The sequence below is a fragment of the Mesoplodon bidens genome (assembly GCF_964165515.1).
Source record: "Mesoplodon bidens genome assembly, chromosome: 3".
Classification (NCBI taxonomy): domain Eukaryota; kingdom Metazoa; phylum Chordata; class Mammalia; order Artiodactyla; family Ziphiidae; genus Mesoplodon; species Mesoplodon bidens.
Window position 1 is genome coordinate 63011094 of NC_138178.1, and position 27741 is coordinate 63038834.

The window sequence follows — 27741 nt, forward strand, 5'->3', positions numbered from 1 at the left end:
GTTTGTGTCCTTGCCTGCTCGCATTATCTCCTGTGGGATGGGCTTTTCAGGAAGAACTTTCAGTCGATGAGGGGATGACGGTGCAGGGAGAGTGGGGTGGTGGGGGTGGGGGCGGTGGCTGCCTAGGAGTTGGTAAGTCCAGTCCTCTGAGTTGTACCACTGCTTCTCAGGCTCGGCAGGGAGTGGCCCTGCGTGGCCCACTGTGAAGCACCTTGGAGGACACCATGCTTCTTGGTAGAGGCCCACTGGACCCTGACGGCCCTTGTCCTATTGTCCTTCTTGGTAGAGGTGGGGCACACTGCACCCTCAGGAGGTGACGGGATCTGGGCAGATGGGGAAGAGCTGTCAGTGACCAATGTGTGCAGACTCAGTTCTGCCTGGGTGGGCAGGTCCCTCTTGCTTCTCCTGCCATAGCACCACCCCGTTCCCCCCTGCCTCCACCCCCGGCTGTTCTGCATGGGATTCCAAGGGCAGCCTAGTGTTGGGCTGCCATCAAGATCTTTGATGATGGGAAATGGGGGTGAAAGGACCCCCAGGAAGTCTGGTAACATGCTCACTCACCCAACAGAGGGTGGGTCTCCCACATTGTATGAAATATTCTTAACATGTCCTGTTCTGAGGAAACCGGTCTGGGCCCAGGGTCCTTGTCTGTAAAATGAGGGGGTGGAGAAGGTGACCTCCAAAGTGCTTTCATTTCTGGCAGCTGATGCCCACCCAACTCACCCATTCATTGAGTCAAGGGGTATTTACTGAGCATCCTTTCTGTGCCAGGGGTAAACAACAACAGGGAAGACAAGGTGTCTGCCTTGAACAGGCTTCCTCTCTAGTAGAGGGGTCTCCTATTAAACACATGAGAATAAAGTTATGTCAAGTGAATTAACTGAGAAAATCTCTAATAGGAAAGACAGTTCCAAATAAGTAAGCTAACAGAAAAAAAAATGCAACTTGAAGAAACCAACAATGCAGATAGAAGGAAGCTTTAAAAAAAAAAAAGCTGTTATTAACGTCAGAGAAATACAATATATACACATGAAACAAGAACTGGATGCACATCAGAAAATCTACGAACAATAAATCTGGAGAGGGTGTGGAGAAAAGGGAACACTCTTGCACTGTTGGTGGGAATGTAAATTGATACAGCCACTATGGAGAACAGTATGGAGGTTCCTTAAAAAACTACAACTAGAATTACCATATGACCCAGCAATCCCATTACTGGACATATACCCAGAGAAAACCATAATTCAAAAAGGTACATGCACCCCAGTGTTCATTGCAGCACTATTTACAATAGCCAGGTCATGGAAGCAACCTAAATGCCCATCAACAGAGGAATGGATAAAGAAGATGTGGTACATATATACTATGGAATATTACTCAGCCATAAAAAGGAACAAAACTGGGTCATTTGTAGAGACATGAATGGAGTTAGAGACCGTCATACAGAGTGAAATAAGTCAAAAAGAGAAAAATAAATATCGTACATTAATGCACATATGTGGAATCTAGAAAAATGGTACAGATGAACCGGTTTGCAGGACAGAAATAGAGGCACGGATGTAGAGAGCAAACGTATGGACACCAAGGGGGGAAAGGGGGGTGGTGGTGGTGGTGTGATGAATTGGGAGATTGGGATTGACATATATACACTAATATGTGTAAAATGGGTAACTAATAAGAACCTGCTGTATAAAATATAAAATTAAAAAAAAAAAAAGAACTGGACGCAAGTATCCTCCCCCTGGAGAACAGCAGAGCCCAGGGAGCGACGCTGCGTCCCCAGACAGGCAGCACCTAAGGTGGGGTTTCAGGCACTTGGGAGGCCACAGAGAGACTATTCCAAAAGGAGCGATGTCCTTCAACCTCATCTGGCTGCCAGGTGGATAGTCCTGGGTGATGGAACCATCTCTGTGAGCCTGAGTGTCTCAGAATCCCAGTCTGGAAACTGAAGCCCAGCTGGTTCCTGTCCGGAGCTTTCTTTTACCCGCTTGGAGCCCAGCCACACCCCTGCCTCCCGCCCACCCCTTCCAGCCCAGTGGGGAGCCAGGGCTGGAGCCTTGGAGCCTGGGGACCTCCCGGGACTACATGTGTTTAGGGCAGCCCAGCCTCAGAGCCAGCAGGCAGGCCTGACACGGGCGGGCCAGGAGGATGTGTTTTCTTACAAAAACAGCTCTAACGTTTTGGCTTCTTACTGAGGCTTTGGAGCATCGTGGGTGTTTTATACACTTTGGCCTCAGCTTTTCACTGGAACACACCCACCACCCACACAGACACACAGTCACAGATATGCACACTCACTTCTACACATAAACATGCACACACACACACGCCCAAATATACAGACTCACATACACCCACACAAACACAGAGACACACAAAGACTCAGCCTCACACCTACACAAATACACACACCCAAACATTTCCAAACACACAAATTCACCCATACATGGTCTCACACCCACATCCACACAAACACACATACAAACTCATCTGCACATAGAGATGTCACACCCACACTCAGACATGCACACACAAGTGTACACACAATCTCTCACACGGTCTCAGCTTGGAGAATGCCCCCCACCCCCGCACATTTTTTTCTTGTTCAAAGTGAGATTAGAAGTCTCCCACCTTCCACGGGATTCAGTTTCTCACCCTTCCCCCATAAAAATCCTTCTGGCCACATCTTTTCTTGGGTCTTGTCCAGCTAGCGCTGTGTCTTTAAGGAAGTTGAAGCTGCTAAAAGTGAGTGAGAGAGAGAAAAAAAAAAATCAAGAAATTTGGCATCTTTTCCCCCTCAAGTTTCTGGTGTCACTTATGAAACACGGGTCCTTGTTGCTACAGAGAAGCAGTTGTTTTGCTGGAAGGAGGAAGTATACGGGCTGCCTGGGCTCCCTTCCTGTAGCCTCCTCTCAGCAGACGGTCTCAGGCACCCTGTCCGGATAAGGAAAGGGCAGGCCCAGGTGTGCAGACTGAAGGTGGGGCAGGGACCAGGCTGCCCCTTCCTCCAGCATCTTCATCTTCCCTTGGCCCTGCAGACTGTCCAGGGCTAACTCTTCCTTTGTTGCTTTTTTGGTCCCATCTTAGAAGAGGCTCTGCTTGACTAAGAAAGAGTAGTTTGAAGGTAAGCCAGCTGGAAGAGGGCTCCAAGGGCCAGTGGGAAGAGAGGGCAGCCTGCCGGGCACAGGGGCTGGGCTCCCCTGGGCACTTTCCTGTTGGTTTGGGGTGCTTGGGACAATCCCTTGCTTGGATCTGTCCAGGGGGCCTCAGTCCCTCTAACAACCGCAGCCCCGGAAATCTCAGCAGTATTTGGGTTGAGCCACTGGCCTCACCCAAGCCAGCTGAGAGGTCCTGGCAGGGGTCTATTTAGGCAGCTGCCTGGCGTAGTTTGAACCGAATAGGCCAAGGGTGTGATTCTGTAGAAAGGGTCTGGTGTCTGCTGTGGTCACGGGCCGGTAGGAACGGGAGAGCGGTGGGTGGGGCGGATGGGGGTGGTGTGCACTGCACAAGGGGCCTTGTCTAGGCCCGGGGCAAAGCATACCTATGGGGGGCTCTAGTGGGAGGGACTGCGGCCAGGATGTGGGAGGGCAGGAGGGAGGTTCTGCCGAGTGCTGGGGGGAGGAGGTGGCTGGAAAACAGGAGCCATAAAGTCAGCTCGGAGCTGGCCGATGCAGGGAGAGCTCTCTGCTCAGAGAAGGAGCTGGGGTCCTCTTCCGTCCGGTCTTCACCCGCTCCTGACTGCATGACCTCGGGCAAGTCCTGGACCTTCTTTGGGCCTCAGTTTCCCCTCCTGTAGAATGGGGGTGGTGGGCTAGGTGGTGCTGGGGCTTAGCTGGAAGATGCTGGCAGGTCCTTCTGATGGGGAAGAGCTCTGGGTCAGGGTGCTGAGAGGGACGAGTGCCTTCTGCGTGTCCTCGGGGTCACCTTGGTGGCATGTCCTTCTCTGCAGGAGGTAGGATGCAGGAGCTGCGTCTGCTGTGCTGGGTGTTCCTTGTGGGCCTGGTGCAGGCCTGTCCCGAGTCCTGCGACTGTGGGGAAAAGTACGGCTTCCAGATCGCCGACTGTGCCTACCGTGACCTGGAGGCCGTGCCACCCGGCTTCCCAGCCAACGTGACCACGTTAAGCCTGTCGGCCAACCGGCTGCCGAGCTTACCAGAGGGCGCCTTCAGGGAGGTGCCCCTGCTGCAGTCGCTGTGGCTGGCGCACAATGAGATCCGCAGGGTGGCCGCTGGTGCCCTGGCCCCTCTGGGCCAACTCAAGAGCCTGGACCTCAGCCACAACCTCATCTCTGACTTTGCCTGGAGCGACCTGAACAACCTCAGCGCCCTCCAGTTGCTCAAGATGGATAGCAATGAGCTGACCTTCATCCCCCGCGACGCCTTCCGCAGCCTTCGTGCCCTGCGCTCACTGCAGCTCAATCACAACCGCTTGCACACGCTGGCAGAGGGCACCTTCACACCGCTCACTGCGCTGTCCCACCTGCAGATCAACGATAACCCCTTCGACTGTACCTGCGGCATCGTGTGGTTCAAGACGTGGGCCCTGACCACTGCTGTGTCCATCCCAGAGCAGGATAACATCACCTGCACTTCACCGCATGTGCTCAAGGGCACACGGCTGAACCGCCTGCTGCCGCTGCCTTGCTCGGCACCCTCGGTGCAGCTCACTTACCAGCCCAGTCAGGACGGCGCCGAGCTGCGTCCTGGCTTCGTGCTGGCGCTCCACTGCGACGTGGACGGGCAGCCAGCCCCCCAGGTTCACTGGCACATCCAGACGCCCGGCGGCACCGTGGAGATTGCCAGCCCCAACGTGGGTGCCGATGGACGTGCCCTGCCCGGTGTCCTGGCAGCCAGCAGCCGGCCGCGCTTTCAGGCCTTTGCCAATGGCAGCCTGCTCATCCCCGACTTTGGCAAGCTGGAGGAGGGCACCTATAGTTGCCTGGCCACCAACGAGCTGGGCAGTGCGGAGAGCTCGGTGAACGTGGCACTGGCCACACCAGGCGAGGGTGGCGAGGATGCACTGGGGCGCAGGTTCCATGGAAAAGCGGCCGAGGGTAAGGGCTGCTACACTGTTGACAATGAGGTGCAGCCGTCGGGTCCTGAGGACAACGTCGTCATCATCTACCTCAGCCGTACTGGGGGCCCCGAGGCTGCAGCAGCAGGAGGAGGGGTCTCTGGGAAGCAGCCCCCAGGGCTGCTTCTGCTGGGCCAGAGCCTCCTCCTCCTCTTCCTCACTGCCTTCTAGCCCCACCCCCACCCAGGCTGGGCTGGAGCAGGCCCAAGGCCTCGCTGACTCCTGCCCTTTGACTCTGCAGGCGTCCCTTACAAGTGCTGTAGGGGTCTGGGCTCGGCAACTCTCGAAGCCTGCATCGGGGACTTCCCATCTTCCTACCTCCCTTTCTCATCTCTTCTGGAACACTCACCGCCCCAACTTCTAGACTTGCTCAAAGCTAGTGACTAGGACAGAATTTGATCCCGTAACTCACCGTCTACGGTGCTCATTGCTGCTAACCACAATGCCCGTGCTTCCTTCTCGGGGCAGCGTGCTGACAGGGCGGTGCCCTAACCAACCCGGGGGGACTCACTGGTGGAATTCTGGCCACTGGGACTGACAAGCTGCCGAAGGCTATGGGTGGGGCTTGGGGCTTGGGGCTTGGCAGGGAGGTAGGCGGAAGCAGACAGGGCACAGGAGATGTAGAGTAGGATGTAGCGGAAGTGGCTGGCGTGGCTTTGAGGCTCTCTGACCTGCTTGAGCTCCTGCTGACCTTAGGTGTTCTCTGACGACTTGGGGGCTTGGGAGGCTCTGCCCTCATCTCAGACAGGCCTGGAGTACCCAGAATGTCATTCATCTCCTCACCCTTCCTCCCTTCAGTGTGCCCCTCCATCCTGGACACCTGCCCTGCCTTCCTCTCCAGGTATGCATCTGTAGCCTGCCCCTCCAGAGAGACCAGGCAGCCTGGGGGCGGCAGAGAAATAAACAACATTTCTGATGCTCCCCTGCATCTGCCTGGTGTTTTGTCTGGATCTAGGGGGCCCCCGGTGGAGGATAGGACTGGAAGGACAGCCAGCCTTCCTGTCCACATGTTCCGGGGCCTGTGAGGCAGGGAGGGGTGGCCCGGTGGTGGGCTCAGGTCTGGGTTGAGCTGCAGATGTTCTCCTCCACCCCCCACCTAGCCCACGGCACAAATGGGGGCATGAGCCTGACAACCATTGCAAAGGCTTCACTGGGGTCCCTGAGCAGTGGCCCGAAAGAGGTGTTTTGGAGGGGGCATGGGGGAAATCAAGTGCCTGGGTTGTGGCCTCTCTTCCCATTCCTGCTCCTGGAAGAGATGTTAGGGAACAGTGAGGAAAGCGGGGATGGGCAAGGCAAGATGGAGGAGAGAGAGAAGGGAGGAGAGAGGGGGTGTAGGATGGGGTGAGAGGGAAAGAGAAAGACCCAGAGAGACTGAGGACAAGAGAACATATTTGAAGGAGAAGCCAGAGGAAATGAATGGTAATTCCTCCCACATTTCCAGAAAGAGGAAATAGTATTCCTGGAGGAAAGTCTTTTCCTCACAGAGCAGGGGGATCAGGAACTGACTTGGGGGGTGGAGGGCCTGGCAGCAACCTGTGGGTCTCTTAGGATGGGGTCAGAACCTGGAGACCGTAGAACCTGTGCTGGGTCAGAGATGCGTCTCCCTACTGCCTTCATCTCGGCCCCTTTTCCGATCAAATGGTGCTATGCATAGGGACAAGACCCCATGAGAGAGGCTCTGAAGCCTCTGACTAGAGCCCCCAGAACTGCTGAGTCCAGCAAAGTGGAGGCAGGGAGGCCAAGGAACGTGGGGTAGCAGTTGTGAGCCTTGGCGGCTGGCCAGCCCCGCTTCCTCCTCCTTCCACACACAGCACCTCCCCAGCCCCCCTGGTCAGCTTGCAGCTCCTGCTGAGCTGTTGTCACCAGAGCACATGTCAAGGATGACTGCACCTCAGATGGAAAGCAGCAGGATGGTGCCGAGTCCCCTGTGCTGTGCCACTTTGGGTAAGTCACTGCCCATCTCTGGACTTCAGTTTCCTCAGAAAACAAAGGACGGGCTAGGATATGGTAACTCATTGACTCTGACCCACTGACTCTGATTATCTAAGGCTTGATAATCCTAACCCAGCTTGGACCCCTTGACATCTCTGGCTCCATTCACAGATGAGCACGCTTGGCTTCTTGGAGTAGGATGTGGGCCTAAGACCTGAGTCGGGGGCAGCTGGGGAACATTTGTGCTCTGAATGAACTAGGTACTCGCTTGTTTTAAAGTCATCCATGGCCCCCCATGCCCTCAAGGTGAAGCCCGAGTTCCCCAGCCAGATGTTTGTGGCCCCTCTGACTGGCTCTCTCTTGGAATGGCTAATTAATTGTTCCTTTAACAGTCTGTGATGTCTCATCCTCTGTACGTTTACTTATACTGTTCCATCAGTCTGGACACCCTTCTCCTGTTCCTCACTTGGCTAAGTCAGCTTTTGAGAGTCGGCTGAGGTACCACCTCCTCCAGAAAGCCTTCCTGGGTGCCTTTCCCTCACCCTCCCCCCAAAATGGACTAGGCCCCCTCCTCTGGTTCACACAGTCCTGAGTGTCCAGTGTCCCAGCCTGATTACACTTTATTATGACTCTGTTTCCATATTAACGGCAGAGACCCAGTCTGCCTTCTCATTCCTGAGACCCCGTCAATCACTAACACAGGGCTAGGAAGACATTTTTCAGTGGGCTGCAGTGGGATCAGACCCTGCCCTCTTTGCCCTCTTCCTGGGCATCCTCGAAGGTGGGTTGATGCTCCCTGGCCCTGCCTGGCTTCCTGCGAGTTTGAGGCTGTCGTTTGGGTGCAGGAATGTGGTGTAATTGTGCAGATATTTCTGGAGGCCCCACTGATCCAGGTGTGTGGGGTGGCCACATCTGCCCCACCCTCGGTAGCCCCAGCCCCACAGTGGCCCCCAAACCCTCACTTATACATGCCCGCACCTCCGTCCCCAGTAGGGGGAGGGACCCCCTCAGCTGCCCTCCCTTCTGCGTACTAGTCTCCTCCTACCTCCATACCTTTATTCATATTGTCTCCCCATCTCTTGAAATCTCTCCTCCTCCCCAAATCCTGCTCATTCTCGAAGACCCAGAATCAGTCTTACTTCCAAAGCCAATGCTCACACAGCTCAGGGGTGGCACCATAGGTCCCCAGTCTCTCCACCACCTCAAGGGATGTGGCCATGGTTCCCATTCTGCCCCCCACCCAGTGCCCAGCCCAGCACTGACCAGAGTACCCCAACCCCACCCAAGCCCCATAAACACAGTGTTGATTGACTGAGATGCCGGGCGGTTTTCCCCACGTACTCCTCCCCTTCAGGAAGACTGTTTCTTAGGGACAAGTTTATTACAGGGAGCACACTAACCTCTTTCATAATATCTAAAGGCATACCAGCTACAAAAATATCAGGCTCTCAAGTGTGGCCAGCTCACTGTGGGGCCTGGTTTGAGCCGTGACTGCTGCCAGGTAGGAGCCCATGGCTTCCTCCTGGGCTGCCTTGCAGGCCACGGGGCCCCCCAGGAGGAGCGGGGAAAGCTGCAGGAGAGAGGAAGCGCTGTGTCTGGTCACAGTGGTGTGTTCCAAGGCTGAGTGGGCCCAGCTGGAATCCTAGGTTGTCCCGGCCTGCATCACCAGCCCCGATCAGGAGAAGGCTTCCGTGAAGCCTGAAGGCTGGCAGCAGAGCCAGCATCGGGAGGCTTCTGGACCAAGGGCCTAAACCACCGATTGCTTTCTCCAGAGCCCTGGCTGGCTTCCCAAGATCAAAGGGGCAGACCAGAGCCTTCCCAAGGCTTGAGGCTCACAGCGCTGGCAGACTCCCACCAAAGCAAAGCAACCCCCGGCTGGCCCTGAACCCCCGGGACCTGCTGGCAGAGCTGGTGCCAAGCAGAGAGGCTGCCACGGTTGGAGTGATGAGGCTGGGAGAGCTGGGGAGGGAGTGGGCTGGGAGGATGGGAAGTGCTCCAGCACAGGCAAGAACACGGCGGGGTAGCCTTCCCCACCTTCAGGGCTGGGCACCGTTGGCCCGGGCATCTGATAGGGCTGTCTTCCGGAAGGCCTGCAGGGCTGGGTTGTGCAGCAGCGTGTATGCCAGACCCCAGCGGGCCCTGCCTCGGCCTACCCTGGGCCCTGATCCCTTGGCCACCCGGTCCTTGGTCTGCAGCAGCTGCATCCCTGAAAAGAGACCTTCCGTGAGTCACTCAACACACACCCGGCCAAGCCCCACCCCCAGCACCAAGACCTGAGCAGAGTCTGAAAACCCCTTGTGTATGTAGGGTGAGGGAGGCCGAGACTGGGGCTCCAGGTGCACCTTCACAGGGTGGGAAGCCAGGAGAGTGTGCAGTGCACAAGTGTGTTTGTTAAGGCTCAGGGTGTCATCCTCTGGGTGGCCAGCAGAAGAGGGAAAGGATGAGCTCTGTGGAAGGGACTGGAGGCAGGGCTGGGACAAGGGTCCCCCTCCCTACTACACACTTCCCAGGCAGCAGGGCGGGGGAGGACGTACTGCTTAGGAGAGGCAGGGGGTGGCCTGGGGTGGTAGGGGTGACAGAGCCCCTTAGCTCTGAGACAGCTGTCTCATTCTCCACGTGAGGAGTGCGTGTGTGTGCACACACGTGACAGAAAGTGTGTGTGTGTTAGTATTATGGGAAAAATTACCCTGAGACGGACCAGGAGAATTCTCACTTCTTCTCTCCCACAGGCAGCCCAGAGAGGAAGTGGGCATTTTCCTAGCCCTCTCTCCCTTGCATTGCTGGAGAGGGGGCGTGCCTCCTTCCTGGGAGAAGCCGGGTGGGCTCAATTCCCCCCATTCCCAGTGGAAAGGCTCACCTTCCTCTTCCTCCCCCAGTCTGAGGCCATCCCGGGGGACCGTGCGGGGCTGGGGCCTCCGAGTTCGCAGGAGCAGGGCACAGAAGGCTGTCAAGGCTGGATGTGACTGGCTGGCCTCCATCTTCAAGAAGTTGCAGTATGTGTGGTAGCCTGGATGGGTGGGGAATGGCAGTGCTAGTGCGGGGCGGGGGGCGCCAGGCCGGCACCTAACACAGACAGAGGGAGTGCCCTGCACACCCTGCATGCGATCACGTGGGCACCTAAGCATGTTGCACGTGCACTGCACATGGCCCGTTACACATAGCCACAGCTTGGGGTTACAGACATCCTCTGTAGAGACTAGGTCAGGGCAGACCCTCCCGCACTGCTTAGGCAGCCTGAGCATCCCCTGCCCCCAGCTCCTACCCAGTAACCTTACCGGGGTCGAAAGTGGCGGCTCTAGGTGGCAGCAGGCTGAGGTCCATCTGGCCAAGGTGGACAGCATTGTAGAGGGCAGAGAGCAGCACTCGCCAGGCGGCCATCATGGCACCCACCAGCACGTTGATGGGGAAGAGAAGGAAGGTGGCTGCATAGAGTGCTCGTCTGGGGTCAGGGAGAAGAGAGCTGAGGCAGGTCCTCACACAGAGTCCCTTCCTCAGGGTCAGTGTCAGACCTAGATGACCACAACTGCCGTGTATTCGTTGAGTACACCTCTGTGTACCCATCTTCTGGGCTGGGTCTGCTGTCCTAACCCAGCTCACTCATCCCACCCATCTGGGAGACAGAGGCCCAGAGAGACTGGGTGACTTCGCTAAGGCTGTCTGGCTAGTCAGTGGGGTTTAAGTCCAGGTCCACCTGGATCTTTCTATGACCCTGGTTTCCCCACCTCCCTCCTCTGGGTCCCTTGTCCACCGACTCTAAGTCTCTCCTGGGGCCAAGGTCGTCCCACAGCCTAGCACAGAAATAATATTTCTGTTAACCTCCTTCCTGCAAAGGGGAGAGCGGTATTGATCCCCCAAACAGGAAAGGCTCATGGGGGTATTTCTGGCCCTGTGACAGGTAAACAGAGAGGTATTTTGGACTAAGCTGGGTCACTGACCCCTTTTAAGGCAAGCTCTTTTTACTGCTCACTGGGCTCCCCATTAGAGAAAGGGGAAAAATGGCAGACGAGGGAGAAGGGCACAAAAACAAAGACACCGAAGAAGCAGCTGAGGGCCTAAGGGAGGCGCAAGCCCGGGAGCAACCTCACCGGTTGGTCAGCTCTGGGCGTCCATGGTGAGTGTCTAGGAAGACCCAGTGGGCTGCCATGTTCTGCAGGGTCACAGCCAGGGTCAAGGTCAGCCAGAAGGGCCTGTGGGGGGTGAGGGGATGGGGCGGGTGTCACTATTAGTGGTCCTCGGGGAAGCAGTCCCAGAGCCCTCAGCCCCTTGCCTCACTCACCATGAGGACTTCAGGGATCGGAGGAGCAGAAGGTTCCTGCCGTGGAGCACGGGCATGAACACCAGGAAGGCAAGGGCCAAGGTCCCCAGGAAGAAGAGGATCTGCTGCAGCAGCAGCCCTGCCAGCATGGGGAGGAGAACAGGGAAAGGCATCAGCCCACCCTTGCCACTCCCAGGAGTCCAAGGCTTTGGAACTGGGCAGACCTGGTTTCAGACACCTGCTCTGCTGCTGCTTAGCTGTGCCACCTTGAGCACAGCTCTGAGCCTTGGTTTCTTCCTCTGTAAAAAGGGGATAAGCAGCCCCTACCCAGGAGGGCTGTTGTGAGGATCCAATGAGACAGTATCTGTGGCAACTCTTTGAAAACCACAGAGTGCTTTGCAAATGTTATTTTCCCCCAGGTGCTCCTGAGTCCTTGAGGACAAGACAGTATTTGAAATTAATGTTTGCATTCCTACTGGCCAAAGCCTGGCACATGGTAGGTACCTGAAAGTTGCCTGTTGAAACAATTGGCTAATTGTTTACATGGGATATGTACAAACGGGTTTCAGAGGCATAAAGTTTACCTGTACGAGGAATTATGACTTTTAGTGCTAGTGATTCGTCTACCCCTTTATAATCTTTTTCCACCTCCGCCAGCAAGGTGAGAACTGAAGGAACCAGCAGCAGAGGGAGAAATCAGGCCCTTGCTTTGGCAACAATGGCCCCAGCCCCCTCACATTTGCAAGGACTTTATTCACTGCAGTGCCCAAGGGGAGAATCAGAAACTCGGAGCTTGGAGGGGTCCTTGAAGTTAATCTAGTCCAGTTCTCTCAGAGCAGGGCCCTCCTTGCAGCCCCCAACCATGGCCACAACCATGCTTGAATACTCCCAGTGACAGGGATGACCTCCTGAGACAGCCCGTCATGATATTGCCCTCCCTTACAGAAGCAGGAATATGCCTCCTCGAACTTTCCAGCCCTGGGTCACCTTCTGTGTAAACCCCTGGTGGCACCCAGGAGCCATCCTCATGTGACAGGTATCCTTTTACCAAGGGCCCCTGCACCTACACCCCCACCCCACCTGTGTGGACTCCCTGAGGGCAGGGAAGGCAAGGTGGGTCCCTCCTCTTGCTTTTGCCCCAGAGCCAGCTCCAGCACAGGCAGAGGCACCCCCAGAGGCAGCCAAGACCTGCTGAGTACCCTCCCCTCCCCCACTCAGGCCAGTGGGGCCTGCCGAGGTCAGGTGGAGTGGGCAAGGGGGTGCTCACCAAGGCAGGTAAAAGCAGTCTGGTAGGCAGTGAAGCTCATCCAACAAAATATGGTCTGGCGGGAGGGGCGAGGGCTCGGGGGCCGGGGGCCCAGGTCCAGGGCGCCCCCTCGGTGCAGAGCTTGCAGGTTGGCCCTGGGGTGGGAGTGAGGAAGCCAGAGATCTCAGGGAGCACACACGCTCCCTAATTTCCTGCTCTGGGACAGCCTCTGGCTGAACTCCCAGTCTAATACAACCCACGGCCATGGGCAGGGAAGCCCAGAGCTGTGGGAGCCAAGAGGAGCTACTAACCCAGCCTGGGAGATCAGGGAGGGCTTCCCGGAGGAGGTGATGTCTGAGTTGCATCTTAAAGGATGAATAAGACTAAGCTGGTGGGGGGCGGGGCAGGGATCAAGGGAGACAAATTAAGGCAGAAGGCTCAACCTGAGCCAGGTCAGGAACATGGGACACAACAGTAGGGATGGAAAGTGATTTGCAGCTCGGCCGTCAGGGCAGGAGGCAAGGTTCCAGGCTGGCAGAGGCTTGAGGGCCTCGATATGCCAGCCTAAGTAGAGCCAAACCTGTGAGAAAAGATCCTGGGGCAGGAACCCTGAGGCCTGATAAATGTACAGCACACAGACCAGCTCCCTGCCAAGTCCCTGGCCCTCCCCTCCCCACCCACTCTACTCCCAACTAGAAGCCTCTCTCCCTCTCTGCCCACATTTCCTCAGTGCTCCTTACCATTCACCATGAAAGGGCAAGGTAGGCGGCTTGGCATTCCATGTCCCACAATAATCTCTCTGGCGCCCCAGCGCCAGCCAGTCCACTCCTCACCCACACTTCACACTTGTTCTTGCCCACACAGTTCCTGCCGCCTGTGGCACCCTTCCTCCCTCATCTCCATTCCCAGGTAGCATGCCAGCTTTCCCAGGTGGCCCCACGCCAGCCCTTCATCAGCCGTCCATCAGTCGCAGATGTTTCTCCAACCAGACAGGGATGCCCCAACTTCTCCACCCACCACAGGGCAGCTGGGCAGCTGAGCTCAGTAACAGCCTGGTCCTGCAGGGACTCTCCCTCCCTCCAGCCCCAAGCTTTTCCCCACAGGCCTCCTGGGTCAGGGGTCCTGCAGGCCCACAGGGCTCTGACCCCTTCCCCACGTCTGCACCGGGCAGAGTCAGAGCCTGTCACTCACCTGTGTGTCACCAGCGAGCGGGTCAGCATGAGGAAGGTGAGAAAGCAAGACAGAACCAAGGCCGAGATGTAGCAAACTGGAAGGTGGAAAGGGAGCAAAGTGGGAAGTCAGGGCCTGGGAGACCCCGAACTGCTGCCAGGGTGGTACCTGGGTGGAAGTTATCCCTGCCCCACGCCCCACTCTGAGCAGAGGCCTCTTGTCACATCCCCTGTTCTCAGATCCAGTATAAGTCGATGACCTTGCTTGGCCAATACTGCCAGGTGACATCTGGTGGCCAAGACAGAGAAAGGCCGGCTCTGAGGCTGCAGACCTGGCCCTCACCCTGGTCTTGCTGCTTCCATTGCTGTGTGACCCCCCGTGAGAGACTCCATCCAATGTGGCATCTGCCTTCAGCTCCATGGCTTCCTGGCTGTGTGGACTTCATGGGTCATTTCATCTCCCAGCCTCAGCTTGCCCATGCCAGGCACACTGCTGGGCTGCCCATCTCCCAGCATGTTGTGAGCCATAAAACCCCATCAGGGCCTGCGTCAATGGCCTTTGTGAAGATGTGAGCGCCTGTCAGTGTGGCCTGAGTCCATCAGAATGAGGGATGTGACCACTGCTACCCATCTCCTCCCCAGGTCGCCACCCACCCTGTCCATCTGCACAGATCATGAGTTCCCTGTATCACCAGCAGCTGAGGGAGAATGCATGGTGTTGTGAACAAGCCTGGCATTTAGCATAGCAGGGATGCAGGGCTACAACCCTTCCACCCTATATCCACATCCAGTCTTACTCAACACCCTCATAGCAACCCCACAGGAGAGGCACAGGGAGACATGGGACCAACAAAGAAGCTGAAACTCAGAGAGAGGGCCTGACCTGCCAGCCACACTCCTAGGAAGTGACAGAGCAAGTGGTGCAGCCATTTCCAAGCAGACCCAGAATGAGCCCAGGGTGTCTGCACTCTGATCTCATTAGTCAGCCAGGGGAAGTGTTCCTGGTTCCCATCAGAGACTCAGGAGGGGAGCAAACACGCACGGGACAGGCAAGCACTAGGTCCTTGTAGCCACAGGTTCTGGAGATGTGGGTCTCAGCAATGACAGCATATTAGGATCACCTGGAGTTGTTCAAATTCCCATGGCCCCGGCTGTACCCCAGACCAATTAAATCAGAATTTCTGGGCATAGGACCCAGGCCGTAGCTTTTGGGAAAGCAACCCCAGTAATTCCGACGTGCAGTCAGGGTTAAGAACCACTGAACTGGGTTTTTTTTGTTTTTTTGTTTTTTCCCAAAGACAGAGTCTTAATGATCTATTTCGAACAGCAACTGATTGAAATCAATCAGCCAACCGACATGCGTAGAGCTCCTGCTACAGTGGTTCTCAGACTCAGGCTGGCATCAGAATCGTGGGGAGGGCTTGTCCAGTCACAGAGGCTGGGCCCCACTCTCAAGGTTTCTGAAGTCTGGCTTGAGCCTTGGGATTTCTTACAAGTTACCAGGTGATTCTCAGGCACAGCCAGTACTGAGGATGACCGCTACAGAAACCCGGGGCCAATCTGCCTGTCCCTGGCTCACTCCTCCAGGGGCAGAAGGGGGCACTTTTCTGAAAGGTAAGGCTAGGAGAAAGCCCTGGGTCTGCGCAGCTCTGCCCTGCTCCAGCTGCCCTCCTAGAGCCAACACAGTGCCAGCGAAGGTACATTCTGGACTGTTTCTGCCAGGAGGTGAGGAGCCTGCCTGCTGAGCCTGCCCAGGTGAGTGAATAGGTTAATTGGGGTGAAGGGTTAGCCAGCCCCCTTAGCCCCAGCCTGGCCGTTGGTCTCCATTTGTCTACCTCTTGCTCCTCTCAACCTCAAATGTGTCCAAACTTGGGTCCCTCCTAATCCTGGTACCATAAAATCTTCCTGCACTTTGCCTCCTCTGGGACTCTGCATCTTCCCCCTTCTGGGCCCTGATTTTGTGGATCAGACTGTCTCCCCTACTCAATCAAGCAGCTCTAGGACGAGGTTGCCTTTAGAGCTTCAGCACCCAATTTGCAGGTAGAAAGATGGAGGTCCAAAGGAGTAAAGTGGCTTGCCCGGGTCACACAGCTGGTAAGTGATGGAGCAGGAATTCTAATCTAGTCTGCCTCAGAGTGTGAGCTTTCTGTGAATGATGCCAGGCTTATAGTCCAGGTGCCAGGTGGGTAGCCCTAAAACAGGCTCTCGAAGCTCAGAAGACATTCGCTTCTTAGGCTAAGAACAGACCAAAGAGTCCCCAAGCTCAGATCTAATCTCAGTTCCATCCCTGGCTTGCTGAGTGCTTGTGGCATATCTCTAATCCTCTTGGGCCTCAGTTTTCCTTGTCTGTGAACTAGAAGGTTGAACACTGATCTGTTTGACCCCTGCATCCAAGGAGATCCAAAGTGGGAGCATTTGGGCTTGGAAACTGCAGCATGTGACTAGAAGTGTCAGATGTGTTGAGTAGAAACCAAATCCATCGTCCTGGACACGTCACTTCCTCCCTCTGCCTTTTTTTATTTTTTATTTTTTTTGCGGTACGCGGGCCTCTCACTGTTGTGGCCTCTTCCGCTGCAGAGCACAGGCTCCGGACGCGCAGGCCCAGCGGCCATGGCTCACGGGCCCAGCCGCTCCGAGGCATACGGGATCCTCCCAGACCGACGAACCCTTGTCCCCTGCATTGGCAGGCGGACTCTCAACCACTGCGCCACCAGGGAAGCCCTCCCTCTGCCTTTTGATTTGCTGCTCTGTGAGATGAGATCAATGATGCTGACCAAACAGGGCTGCTGTGAGCAAGGTGTGAGCTTGGATGTGGACTGATGTGGGCCATGTCTGCTCCTGCCTGTGGCCCAGGTTGCAGCCAACTTGGAAAATCTCCCTGGAGATGTCATTTTCAGCCCATCCGGAACTTGTCACCTGTCTATCTTATGGGCTTTGGCCACAGTTCCAGGGAGCAGACACACTCAGGAAAGTGGTGGGAGTGGTGGTCGGGGAAGGAAGCAGTCACTGCACACACCTCTGCCCACTCCTACTCCCTCCCTGATGGTAATGGAAAGAAAGAGCTGCAGAGCAATCACACCTCCACCTGCAATACTGGCAGCCTAGACTCTGACCATCACATGTTACTCCTCAAGAGCCAGGGTGCCTTTGCCAGGCACTCCCAAGCCAGCAGAGGGTGCAGGCCCCATGACACCTAACCACCAGGCTTTGTCTCAAGGTGATGGAGAGCCCCAGCCTGGGCATCAGGAGATTGTGCTCTTCTCTTGGCTCCCGTCTGTCTGGCTGTACAACCTCAGGTGATTCCTTCCCCGTGTGTCAAGTAAGGATACTTCTCAGTCTCCTCCACAGGGCTGTGGAGGTGGCGTAGGTGGGAAACAGGGCTAAGGGATAAGGAGGCATCAGACCACAGAAGGGGAGACTAGTATAGTTCCGGGGCCCAGGAGCTCATTGTCAAGGGAAGGAAGGAGAAAGGAAGTGCCTGGAGGACAGGGACTGGGGAAGAGAAAGCATCCGCCCTGCCTGAACCCACCCACCTGCCATGAGGAATAGCTCAGAATCCTGGCACACTGTCCCACTTCACTGCCTCCTTTTCCCCTTCCCCACCCGCAGCAAAGGCCTGGGACTGTCCCCTTAGCTCACACATACCACACCCTCCCCCATCTCCGCACCTGCAGAGCTGGGCAAAGTCACTAGGGGTAGGGGTGGGAGACACCACACAAGCTAACAGGGGCCTTTAGCACAGGTGACCTTAAGGTCTCAGAGACTTGGAACTGGAAGCTCCAACCACCCCAATTTGGAGATGAAGCAGCCAAGACGCAGAAAGAGGAAGGGACATGCCCAAGGACACCCCGCATGTCCGCAGCACCTGCGACAGAGCTCAGGTATCCCAGCTGAGGTCCCCACTGCTGGCCCTCAGGGGCTCCCGAGAGGCCTCACCTTCCACAGCCCACAGGTAATGCTTCACCAGCTCCACCACCTCCTGCCTGTCCTCTGAGAGCACGATCCCAAAGCCAGCCAGCAGGTAGGAGACGTCCGTGGTGATCCCTGCCCTCACCTTCTGGATGGTGGGTACCACGCCCACCAGAAGCAGCAGGGCCACCTGGAAGAACCTCCAAATCAGGGCGGCAGGGCCTGGCTGTGCTCACACCAGGCACTCCCATCCCAGGAAAAGTGTTTTCTGAGACTTCAGGGAAGAAACTCTGGCAGCACACGGGCTGCAGCCACATGCCCACCACCCTTCACAGTGTTCTTATCTGTCCCTTAGAGCAGCATCCTTGTGCATCTAATCAGCACATTACCAACAGATACGACTTTAGCCTCATAGGCCTCAGATATGCTTTCAAGCAGCACAAGTATATGTGCCTATCTCTGACTGCCTATCAATCATCTATCTATCTAAACTTCAGAATATAAAATTTCCAATTTTTCCATGTTGGAGAAAGCAAAGTGTCCTATAAATGAGCACAGGCGCTGAAGATGGACAGACCTGGATTCAAATTTTGGCTACCCTGAGATATTAACTGTAGGAACTTGGCCAAGTCAAGTTCATCTCTCAGCCTCAATTTCCTCCATCTGTAAAATGGAGAAAAATCATACCTACCTTCCAGGGTTTTTGATTTTTTTTTTTTCCTGAGGGGTGGGTAGTGGTGGTGGGGATCTATCAAACATGTATTATCTCACTAAATCTTCCCAACTAAAAAGGAAGTAATTCTATTTCTTCCATTTCACAGCTAAGCTAATTGTTTCAGGGATGTTGAGTAACTTGCCCAAGGTCACTCAGGAGGTAAATAAAGGAGCTAGGATTTAAATCCACATTTATGTGACTCCAAAACTCGTGCTCTGACCCTATGTGAGCCCAACAAGAGTTCCCATCCCCTCTCTTCTGGGTAGGCCAGCATTCCCAAGATGGCCAGAAGCAGCTGGACAGGATTTGGGGCGGGGCTTTTGGAGAGCTGAGCTGAGGGCCTGAGCCATCTCAGGCTCGGGGGTTGGGAGCAGGGGTCCAGAGGCAAATGGCACTACAGAGGCAGGACATACCTGGTAGATGGCCGTCCCTGTCAGGGTGACTGAAAGCACCAGCTTCAGGGGGAGTCGGAATCCTGCAGTCCCCAAAAGGAGGGGTGTGGTGAACCCCAGCACCATCCAGCCCCGGGAGCCCCATCCCTCCCAAGAGGCCTAGGAAAAGGGCCAGGGCTCACAGGACCCTGGACCACCAAGGCCAGGCCAGGGGCTTCCCCTTGTCCCAAGCTGGGGTTGTTCTTCCTGATGACAAGAGTTTTGGGGAAAGGAGCGGACCTTCTACTGCAGTTGTTCTACGCAAAATAGGGGTGAGGTCACCTGTCACTCTTGACCTCAGCTCCCCACGCCATACCTCGCTGTGGAGTGTAGATGTAGTGTCTGAAGTAGATCCAGGCCCGGGACAGGAAGCCCTGCTTGGACGTGTGGGAGCTGCAGAAAGACCCAGGCAGGAGGGAGCTCTCAGGAGAAGCCCCTGCCCTGAGCCTGGGCCGCAGGGTTTGGTTCATTCCTCATCTCTGCCCCACCATGCTGCCCAGTGCCAGCCTCCCAAACAAGCCTGGCTGCCCAGGCCTGTCCCCTGGCCCTAGGACCTCACCTGCTTTTCAGCTTCTTCTGGCAAAGGAGGGTCCTCAGATATTCTTCAGAGTAGCTGTTCTGCAGCCCCTGTGGCGACAGACAAATGGACAAGCAGATGGGACCTGTCTCGAGCCATCCCTAGGGCCCTGGCTCAGGGTAGGTGCATGTACAAACCTCTTGGCTTTGGTGGAGTACAGAGAAGGGCCATCCCGTGGGGATGAGGTCCATGCCCCCCAGAGCTGCCCTTTCCTCCTCCGTAAATAAAAGACTAATCAGTCTCCTATCTAAGAACTCTCAATGCAGGGAAGTTCTTCCTAAGGTCTATCTCCAACTCTCTCCAGCTTTACTCAGTCACATCACATCACTGCTTTCCTCCTGGCCCTCTGGCCTCTAGTAGCTAAGCCTGAAGCAAAAGGGAACTTATGTCCCACGAGCACATCCGTGACCAGGACACGGGATAGGGCCATTTCAGGTCAGATCCCCCCAGCCCTCTCCTACTCCAGGGAGATCACAAGGGTGACCTGATTTGTCTAAGCCACATTCCAGGCCTTAAACTCCCTGCCAAGTGGCAGAGGCCCACAGTAAGATGCAGTGAGCCCCTTGACCCTGACGATTAGGCAAATATAGGCCATTGTCACCTGTTGCCATGGCAACCCTGGGATCCAGGGCAGGTGTGGGTCAGCTCAAAGCTTGACTGTGTGTCCTTTGAGGCTTAAAACTCTTTGACCAAGGGCCAAAGAGGATTTTATTTCTCCTAAGACTTCCCAAGAGGAAAGGCATGCAATGGAAGGAGAGGCCGAGAAGATCCCTGGAAGAGAAGGGAAGGGCCTGGACAAGGTGCTGTGTATCCTGGGGAGCTGCTCCCCTCTTCTGAGCATCTGGAGGGCAGTAGTGACAAGTACTGAGGACACTACTGCTACCCTGTGAGAGCGAAACTCAGAGTCAGGTGGGCTTGTGGGGGACCCAGGGTCACCCCGGGGATGCTGAGCCCACCAGCCTCTTCTCCCTTCACTCTTCATCCCTCCATGGGGACCTCACTCCTTCTCTGGCTTCAGTCCTAGCCCCTCTCCTGAGCTCCAGGCCCACAGTCCAGCTCGCCGCCAGACCCCTCAGCGCCACACACCTACAACTACACATTGTCCCCCGCACACCTGCTCTCATCCAGCATTGTGTATGTCAGCAACTGGCGCCACCACCCACCTGCTGTCTGTCCTAGATGCCACCCTTCAAGCCTTTCCTTCACCCTCCACATCTGCAGAGCAATCAGCCTTTTGCATCTGTGTCTTTAACCTTTCTCAAGGGCCTCTGCGGAGCAGTCTCCCTCTTCCTCCTCTCTCGCCAGGAAGAGCACTGGGCCCCGCCTCCACCCATGCTCCCAGGTCAGCTGGATGAGCCCTGGTTGCACTTCTCACAGTGCACTGTAAATATATGTTGCTGCATCCATCTCCCCTAGCACACTGGGAGTCCTGGAGGTCCGACACAAGTCACTCGGCTAAGTCCATAAACCCAGCCTAGGGCCTGGCACAGGGCGGGTGCTTAGGTCTACCTAATCTCAAATAAGATTGCCATATCTTGTAAGAATTCTCTCTTGCCATGATATATTCATCCACACACCCACCTACCCACTTACCAAAACTTCAGAAATATTTGCTGAGTGTCTGTTATGTGCTAAGACCTGTCCAGTGCTGCAAATCATGAATGAATGAAACAGATGCAACCCATCTCTGCCCCTTCACTCATGCTCTTTCCTATGCCTGTAATACTTTCTCCTTATTCTCTCCCCACTCCAGATCCTCCCTGTCCTTTAGTCCATGCTATGTCTGTCTCCTCCAGGAAGCCCCCTCAGCCTGCCTTAGTTCTCCCAGCACTCCCCTTTATCTAATATTATCCAACCTAAGGTTGATTCATAATGCAGTTCTGCCCTGGGTGCTTCCTGAATCATGTCAGCATCTGCAGAGCTCCTACTAGGTGCAAGGCTCCTGGCCTGTCTCATTTCTCCAGCAGGATCCTCAGTGTTTCAGAAACAGAGCTATGGCTTCCCTGTCTTCTGGCCCACTTCTCCTTTGTTGAGTTCCCACTGTGCAAACTTTGGAGCCCCAGGCATCCTGGGTGCCAGCCGAGGGCCTGGCCTGGCCTTTGCCTGCGGAGGGAGGACCAACCAGTCCCTCTGTGACTCAGCAAACATTTTCTGAGCACCTATTATGTTCTAGGCTCCACACCGGCCATGACCACATGTAGGGGAACAATAGATATGGGCAAGTCCAGGGTGTCTTGGGTGCTGAGTATGAGCCCACCCCAGCCCTGCCCCTTTACCTTGGAACCCGCTGCTGCCCCATGACTGAAGCTTTTCACCAGCTGCACCGGGTACCAAAGGCTCAGGAATCCGAGGCCCAGAAGGAGAGGCAGAGAGGCCAACAGGGAGTAGTACCTGTAGATCTGGATGGACAGACAAACACCTAGACACACCTACCTTCTGTCTCCTTCCCCCAACCGAAGACCAGGGTCCATTTCCCTTCCCAGCTCACAGGGGGCCCTGAGGGTGGTCTAGGGTGCATGGGAAGGCTTCTGGTTCTTTCACTACCCCCCATCCAGGGCCACTTGGCACCAACTTCTACTTCCCCTTCTCAGGCCCTGCAGAGTTGCTTGCCCCTCTCCCAGGCCCCTGGACTCCCAGGTCCCTTACAGGAGCCAAAGGGAGTATGTTTTGTAATCCCCTCCTACCCACCCCAGGGGGCTGGGATGGGGCCTGAAACGGGGGACATCCACCTTCTATGTCCCTATGTTCCTGGTGCTTTGACACAGGCCTGATTTTTTCTATTACAGTTTGCAACCTGGGCATCTGGGAAGTACATGATCTGCCTCCTGGGGTTGAGGCCCTCCTAGGGTTGAATATGTATTCATCTATTTGTTAATTCAATATGTTTTTATTGAGAGCTTAGTATGTGCCAGGTCCTGGCTGGTGAAAAAGACCAACAAAGTCCCTGCTCTCACGGAAACCACCTAATCTTCAACTCTACCCTGAGGGATTCGTGTTATCAACTTCATTTATGGGGGCAAGGCAGGGTGGGGGGGAACCTGAGTCTCAGAAATGTGATAAGGTGTCCTCAAAACACCTAGCACCACCTGGCATCATTTCGTATATTTGTTTGTTTGACTGTATGTCCCTTTCTAGAATGGCAGCTCTTGGGATGTCAGGGACTTCATCTGTCTTGTTCACAGCTGTATTCCAGCGCCTGGAAATGTCCCTGGTGCAGAGTATATGCTCAGATATGTTTGTGGAATGAACAAAGGAAGGAAGGGATAAAGCTGGATTCAAACCTGGGTTGTCTGACTCTGTAGGCCACACCCCCACCCTTTGGGCTCTGGACTGGTCAGCTTCACACCCCAGCCAGCTCCAGTGAACCAGGTTCTGAGGTTCTGGAATTCTCTTTTTAGCCCTCTGAGACCATCCCCCAGCTCAGCACTTGCGTCCTCCAGCTCTCTTCACTCCCACTCCAGCCTGGCCAAGGGAAGTCTGGGAGATCAATAATGGGGGGATTTCAGGCTTCCTCTCCCTCCTTCTCTGCCCCTTCCACCCCTCCTTTCCCCTCCCAGACTGGAAGCTCCTGAGGGCAGGCCAGGCTGCTTGGTCCCCAGCCTCTCCCACAGAGGGGCGGAGCTTGGAATGAGCACGTGTGTAAAGGCGTGGAATCCTGTGCAACAGGGAAGCAGGACAGAGAGGAAAGGAGCCACACTGGTTTAAGCAGCTCCTCCATGCCCCACCGCCCAGGCCGTCGTGAGTCAGTGGTTACCTTGGGTGACACCGGACACTCTGCCCTTTGCCAGACCTGGACCCCCAGATGAGCCCAGGACAGCACACTGCCGAGCAGGTGTGCAGCTCCATGCCTGACCGTGGCACAGACAGCCAGGGGATAGTAGAGGGCAGGGTAATAGAGCAGAGCCAGTATCTTCCACGGCCCTGGAAGGCAAGACAGGCAGAGAGACACAGGATGGAGGGGCAGATGTGGGGCCTGGGTCCAACCCACCCAAGCTTCTCTCCTGTCTCCCTCTTCCCAGCCCCTCAGCTGATTCCGTGGGCAAGAGCCCTGCATGCAAATCCAGGCTCTGACTAGTATCAGCTCTGTGATCTTGGGCAAGTTACCTCTTGGAGTCTCAGTTTCCCCGTCTGTAAAATGGAAATAATATATAGTACATTAGCAAAGATAAAATGAGAAGGTATGTGTACAGTGCTTTAGCCCAGTGCCTGAGTTAGTACTCAATAAATTAGGCTACTATTTTATTACTATTCCCTTCTCTGACCCTCAGCATCTGCCACTGTAAAATGGGGCGAATATCTGCATTTTGTGGAGTTGCTGTGAGGATCGGATGATCTAAGGAGGTCATGTTGCAGGGCGGTGGCTCCTCTGGATGGCAGCTGTCCATTTTACCATCACCTCCTTGAGCCCAGCTCAAGTCTCCAGGACCCCTCCCCACACCCCTCCCCACCCTTCTGCACGCTCACACGGGACTGGGCTGTCTGGGGGACTCAGACTGTGCTCCCTCCCTCCCGAGGGTGGGATTTGCACAAGAGCAGAGAGGGCAGTATTGACTCAGGACAGAGCAATAGAGGTTTCAGGCACTGTGGTGGGACAGTCGGGGAGGGTAACGGGACAGCGTCTTCTGGTCTATGGCTCATGACTGGAATGGGGAGCCCCAGTGCTCTGGATTCCCACCTGCCCCCTCCCATCAATCCAGCCCAGGGCCTCAGCTGTTCTGGGTACCTTGGCCGGGTGGTAAGGTGAGAGTCAGGAAAGGCAGTGGGTCCTCAGTGGGGAGCAGCAAACACAGGGAGCTGAAGAGGACCGTGAAGATGGCAGCAGGCACGGTCCGGGGCCTGTCCCCAGCCAAGAAATCCACAGGGCTGGTGCAGAGGCAGGGGCAGGACAGGGGGGAGTCGCTCAGGCCCTGCATGCCCATTGCCACACACCGAGTTCCATAAACCGGGGAGGTGGAGTCAGTTCCACTTTCCAGATGGGGAAACTGAGGTCCCTTCATGTATTCATTCCACAGATGTCTGTGTAGTGCCTCCTATGTAACCAGATCTGGGCCCTGTGGCAAAGTGACTCAGGAACATCCCCTGCCCCACCCCCTGCAACAGGCAGACACAGAAGGAACAAGCCTGAGAACTGCTCCCTCCACCCACTCTGGAAGCTTCAGGAAACAGCCACCTCCACACTAATCGGTCTGTCTGGGCTGGCTGACCTTCAGAGAGCTGGAGAGTCACAACATCCTTATGCAACAGCCGCCACCCTGGCCTGGGAGTGGCCCTGGGGCAGAGGGCAGACAGCGGGCATAGCTGTCCCAGGCATCACCCCTCTGGGCTCAGGGCAAGCCACTCAGACCCTCTGCTTCTGTGCTCCAGCTTGCCTTCATGCCCTGAGGGCTCCATCCTGCTTCGGTCTCCCTCAGCCCTCCCCCAGGCAGGGCACGCTCTTTCCTGGGCCAGCCAGTGTGGCAGAAACCCCAGGCTAGTTCCTCACAAAACCAACATGGCAGGCCCCACCTCAGTGTGCAGCCCAGGCCTGGGGTGCAAGGCTGTCTACACTGGGGCTCCACCTACCACCTCCCCCAGGCCTTTGGTCTCTCCCACACAAGTCTGCCCAGTCTTGTCTCCTCAGGGTCATCCCCGTCCCAGGCTCTGGGGTTGCATGGCTGAAGGAGACGGGGAGAAATTTTCAGCCAGAGGGACTGGAGGGCAATCCCTCATAAATCTGCCTTGAAGCATCAGGGTCCAGGTAACACCCTCAGGGAAATGAGGGTCAAGATGGCATGGAGTGGGGCTTCCCTGGTGGCACAGTGGTTAAGAATCTGCCTGCCAATGCAGGGGACACAGGTTCGATCCCTGGTCCAGGAAGATCCCACATGTCGCAGAGCAACTAAGCCCGTGAGCCACTACTACTGAGCTTGTGCTCTAGAGCCCGCGAGCCACAGCTACTGAAGCCCGTGCGCCTAGAGCCCATGCTCCGCAGCAAGAGACACCACGGCAACGAGAAGCCCGGGCCCCGCAATGAAGAGTAGCCCCCGCTCGCCGCAACTAGAGAAAGCCCGCGCACCGCAACGAAGACTCAACACAGCCAAAATATTAAAAAAAAAAAAAAGACGGCGTGGAGTGATCATAGCCTGTCGAGACCATGGGCTGCCTGAGGGGGTGTGTCCTAGAGCTGGGCCCTCTTGGGCTCGGTCTCCCTGGGGTCTGGAACAGGAGTGGGTGCCCCTGAGTTGGTCCCTCCCCTTCCCTCAGGGGGTCCCAACTAAGCCTGGAGATCTGGGTGAGGATGGGGAGACCCCCCGCACTGAGAGAGTTTGGGGTGTCCCGGAGGCCAGAGCTGGCTTCTAGGTACCTAACAAGCCACCACCCTCCCAGAGTGGCCCTGTCAGCTGGGCCCCCTGAGCGGGGGTGCCCAGGCCAAGGCACCAACCTGGGGAGCCCAGGCCTGCCGTGCCCACAGTGGGGCCAGAGCTGGCGGCGCTTCACCAGCATGGCCAGCAGCAGCAACGCGAGGATCTGAAAGGAGAGCACAGAGGAGGGCTCAGGTGCCCAGGCCTTCCCTGAGAGGCTGAGTCAGAGCACTCAGTCCCAGGACCCCCTACCCCACAGTGCACAGTCCTTCAGCAACTGGGGACTGGCTAGGAGGTGACAAAAGTTTGAAAGGTTGGTCTGCATCCTGGTTTGGGTCCCCACCCTGGGAGAACTCCCGGCACCCACTCCCATATTTGGGCTCCCCGTGTCTCCCTTCACCAGCGCCAGCAAAGAACACACATCCCCCTGTTCAGGCTGGCAGTAGGCGGCAAGCCAGTTGGGACTCACCGACAGCACGACCAGGCAGGCGTGGTAGAGGCCGGGTGGCACGCTGGGGTGGCAGGAGGGCACCAGCCTGCAGAGTGAGTGAAGGCTGGGTCAGGCCGAGGTAGGGAAACCCCAGGTGTGCAGTCCAGTCTGGGGTTCCAGGCTGTCTATACTGGGGCTCCACCCACCACCTCCCTTGACCCTCTGATCTCTCCTAGACAGTTCACCTTCTCAGGGCCATTCTGGGCCTCTCATGACCCTGCAGTGTGCCAGTCCCATGCCCAGCTCTGAGGTTACAGGGCTGAAGGAGACAGGGGGCTCCCAGGGGAAGACATGGGAGAAACAGAATGGGCCAGCTTGGCCTTTCTATCCATCAAGGCCCACTTCATTCCTCCCTCCTCCAGGAAGCCTCCCTGACTGCTCCAGGCCTCAGATCTCTCCTCAGAACTGTGGCTGAGCATACTGCCTGGGTCCGGCAATCAGCAATTGGTCCTATGATTTATCCTTCACTCACTGGAATCCAAGTTTGGTCTGTGTCTCTGACTGGAATGATCTACCTTGGTCTTCCAGGATTTATGTCTCTTCTTTACCTGTTTTATTAAGGGCTGAGTCACGTGGCAGAGAAAGGTATCAGGTAGGAGCCCTGAGCTCAGGGCTGGATGTGAACCTGGGAGAGCTGATAGGACTGGGTTCCTGGGGGAGGGGTAGACCTCTGGGTTTGCCCAGTTGGAGCCTGGAAGCACCAGAAGGAGGTAACCAGTGTGGGCAAGGCCACCAAGTTCTGGTGGGTGAGGCATCAGAGGAAGCCCTGCAGCTGCACCCTCCCTGCCGCAGGCAGGGTTCACCCACCCAGCTGGCTCCTTCCTGCTGTGTGGAAAAGAGGGATCCCAAGGGTGAGCCTGAGTACTCTGTGGTGGAACACCCTGAGCTTGGAAATCCCAGAGAGTGAGAAACAGGAAAGAACCCGGTCACATGGGCTTGTCCTTGGGGTGGAGGGACAGAAGACGTGTGTTTTGTGCAATTTCTTGGCCAGGGCAGAGCCAGCCTCTTCCCAAAGCAGGAGAGTAGGTGCCATGTAGGGGATCAGGTTCCTGCTGTCTGAACTCAGGCCTCACACTCCCCACTTGCAACTCTGAGGCATTTTACTCGAGTATGTGGGGTGGGGTTTGGGTGAGGCAGGGCCCCTCACCAGCCCCAAGAGTTCAGAACCACCACTCCAGGCCCTCTCAGCCTGCATCTCATCACCTGACAAGGTTCTACTCAATCCTGCGCCCCCCACCAGGCCCAGCCAGGGCAGGGGCTCTGCAAACTGTCCCTGGAGCAGCCTGACCATTTCCCACTCACCCCAGACCAGGAGCCACCCTCACCCCCATGGACCCCTCCAGGGCCCTGTCTAGGAGACATCTCTGGCCCTTTCTGTACCACCTGGGGCCCCCCATCTACGCTTTACTTAGCTCAGTTTGGCTGAGGCTCATGGACCCTCAAATGTTTGAGGTCTGAGCGACAGAAATTTGGTTTAGCAAATGTTTGGCTGACAGCTTGTGGACCCATGTTTTGTGCTGTGGGACAGGCAGGATGGCACAGACACAGAGAACGCTATGTCAGGGAGGGTGGGAGCTTGATCTTTGAAGGGGCACAAGCAGAT

General features: G+C 56.1%; 2 protein-coding genes across 7 annotated transcripts in view; one reads left to right on the top strand and one right to left on the bottom strand.

Annotated features, from left to right (window-relative positions):
- Positions 1–2857: 2857 nt before the first annotated feature.
- On the top strand, positions 2858–6001 carry ISLR (immunoglobulin superfamily containing leucine rich repeat). 2 transcript variants are annotated; one of them, XM_081229828.1, is made up of 2 exons: positions 2858–3124; positions 3950–6001. In XM_081229828.1, exon 2 carries the CDS (start codon positions 3958–3960, stop codon positions 5242–5244), a length of 1287 nt encoding a protein of 428 aa, XP_081085954.1. In that variant the 5' UTR covers positions 2858–3124; positions 3950–3957; the 3' UTR covers positions 5245–6001. The 2 variants fall into 2 exon arrangements, with proteins under 2 accessions (XP_081085954.1, XP_081085953.1); XM_081229827.1 differs by lacking the exon at positions 2858–3124 and adding an exon at positions 3621–3752.
- A 3040-nt stretch (positions 6002–9041) lies between these two features.
- STRA6 (signaling receptor and transporter of retinol STRA6) overlaps positions 9042–27741 on the bottom strand; it is a gene marked incomplete at both ends in the record, with an annotated part of 29022 nt that continues 10322 nt past the window's right edge. For 2 of the 5 annotated variants that reach the window (XM_081229834.1, XM_081229833.1), the window contains 17 exons: positions 9042–9211; positions 9863–10012; positions 10281–10444; positions 11091–11192; positions 11282–11399; positions 12528–12661; positions 13698–13773; positions 17612–17774; positions 18713–18774; positions 19047–19123; positions 19290–19357; positions 21584–21706; positions 23062–23228; positions 23412–23435; positions 24031–24170; positions 25729–25814; positions 26118–26184. In XM_081229834.1, coding sequence (XP_081085960.1) covers positions 9042–9211; positions 9863–10012; positions 10281–10444; positions 11091–11192; positions 11282–11399; positions 12528–12661; positions 13698–13773; positions 17612–17774; positions 18713–18774; positions 19047–19123; positions 19290–19357; positions 21584–21706; positions 23062–23228; positions 23412–23435; positions 24031–24170; positions 25729–25814; positions 26118–26184 — 1891 coding nt within the window. Of the gene's footprint in view, positions 9212–9862; positions 10013–10280; positions 10445–11090; positions 11193–11281; positions 11400–12527; positions 12662–13697; positions 13774–17611; positions 17775–18712; positions 18775–19046; positions 19124–19289; positions 19358–21583; positions 21707–23061; positions 23229–23411; positions 23436–24030; positions 24171–25728; positions 25854–26117; positions 26185–27741 lie in introns of all 5 variants that reach the window. The other 3 variants (XM_081229832.1, XM_081229830.1, XM_081229831.1) reach the window with 3 other exon arrangements.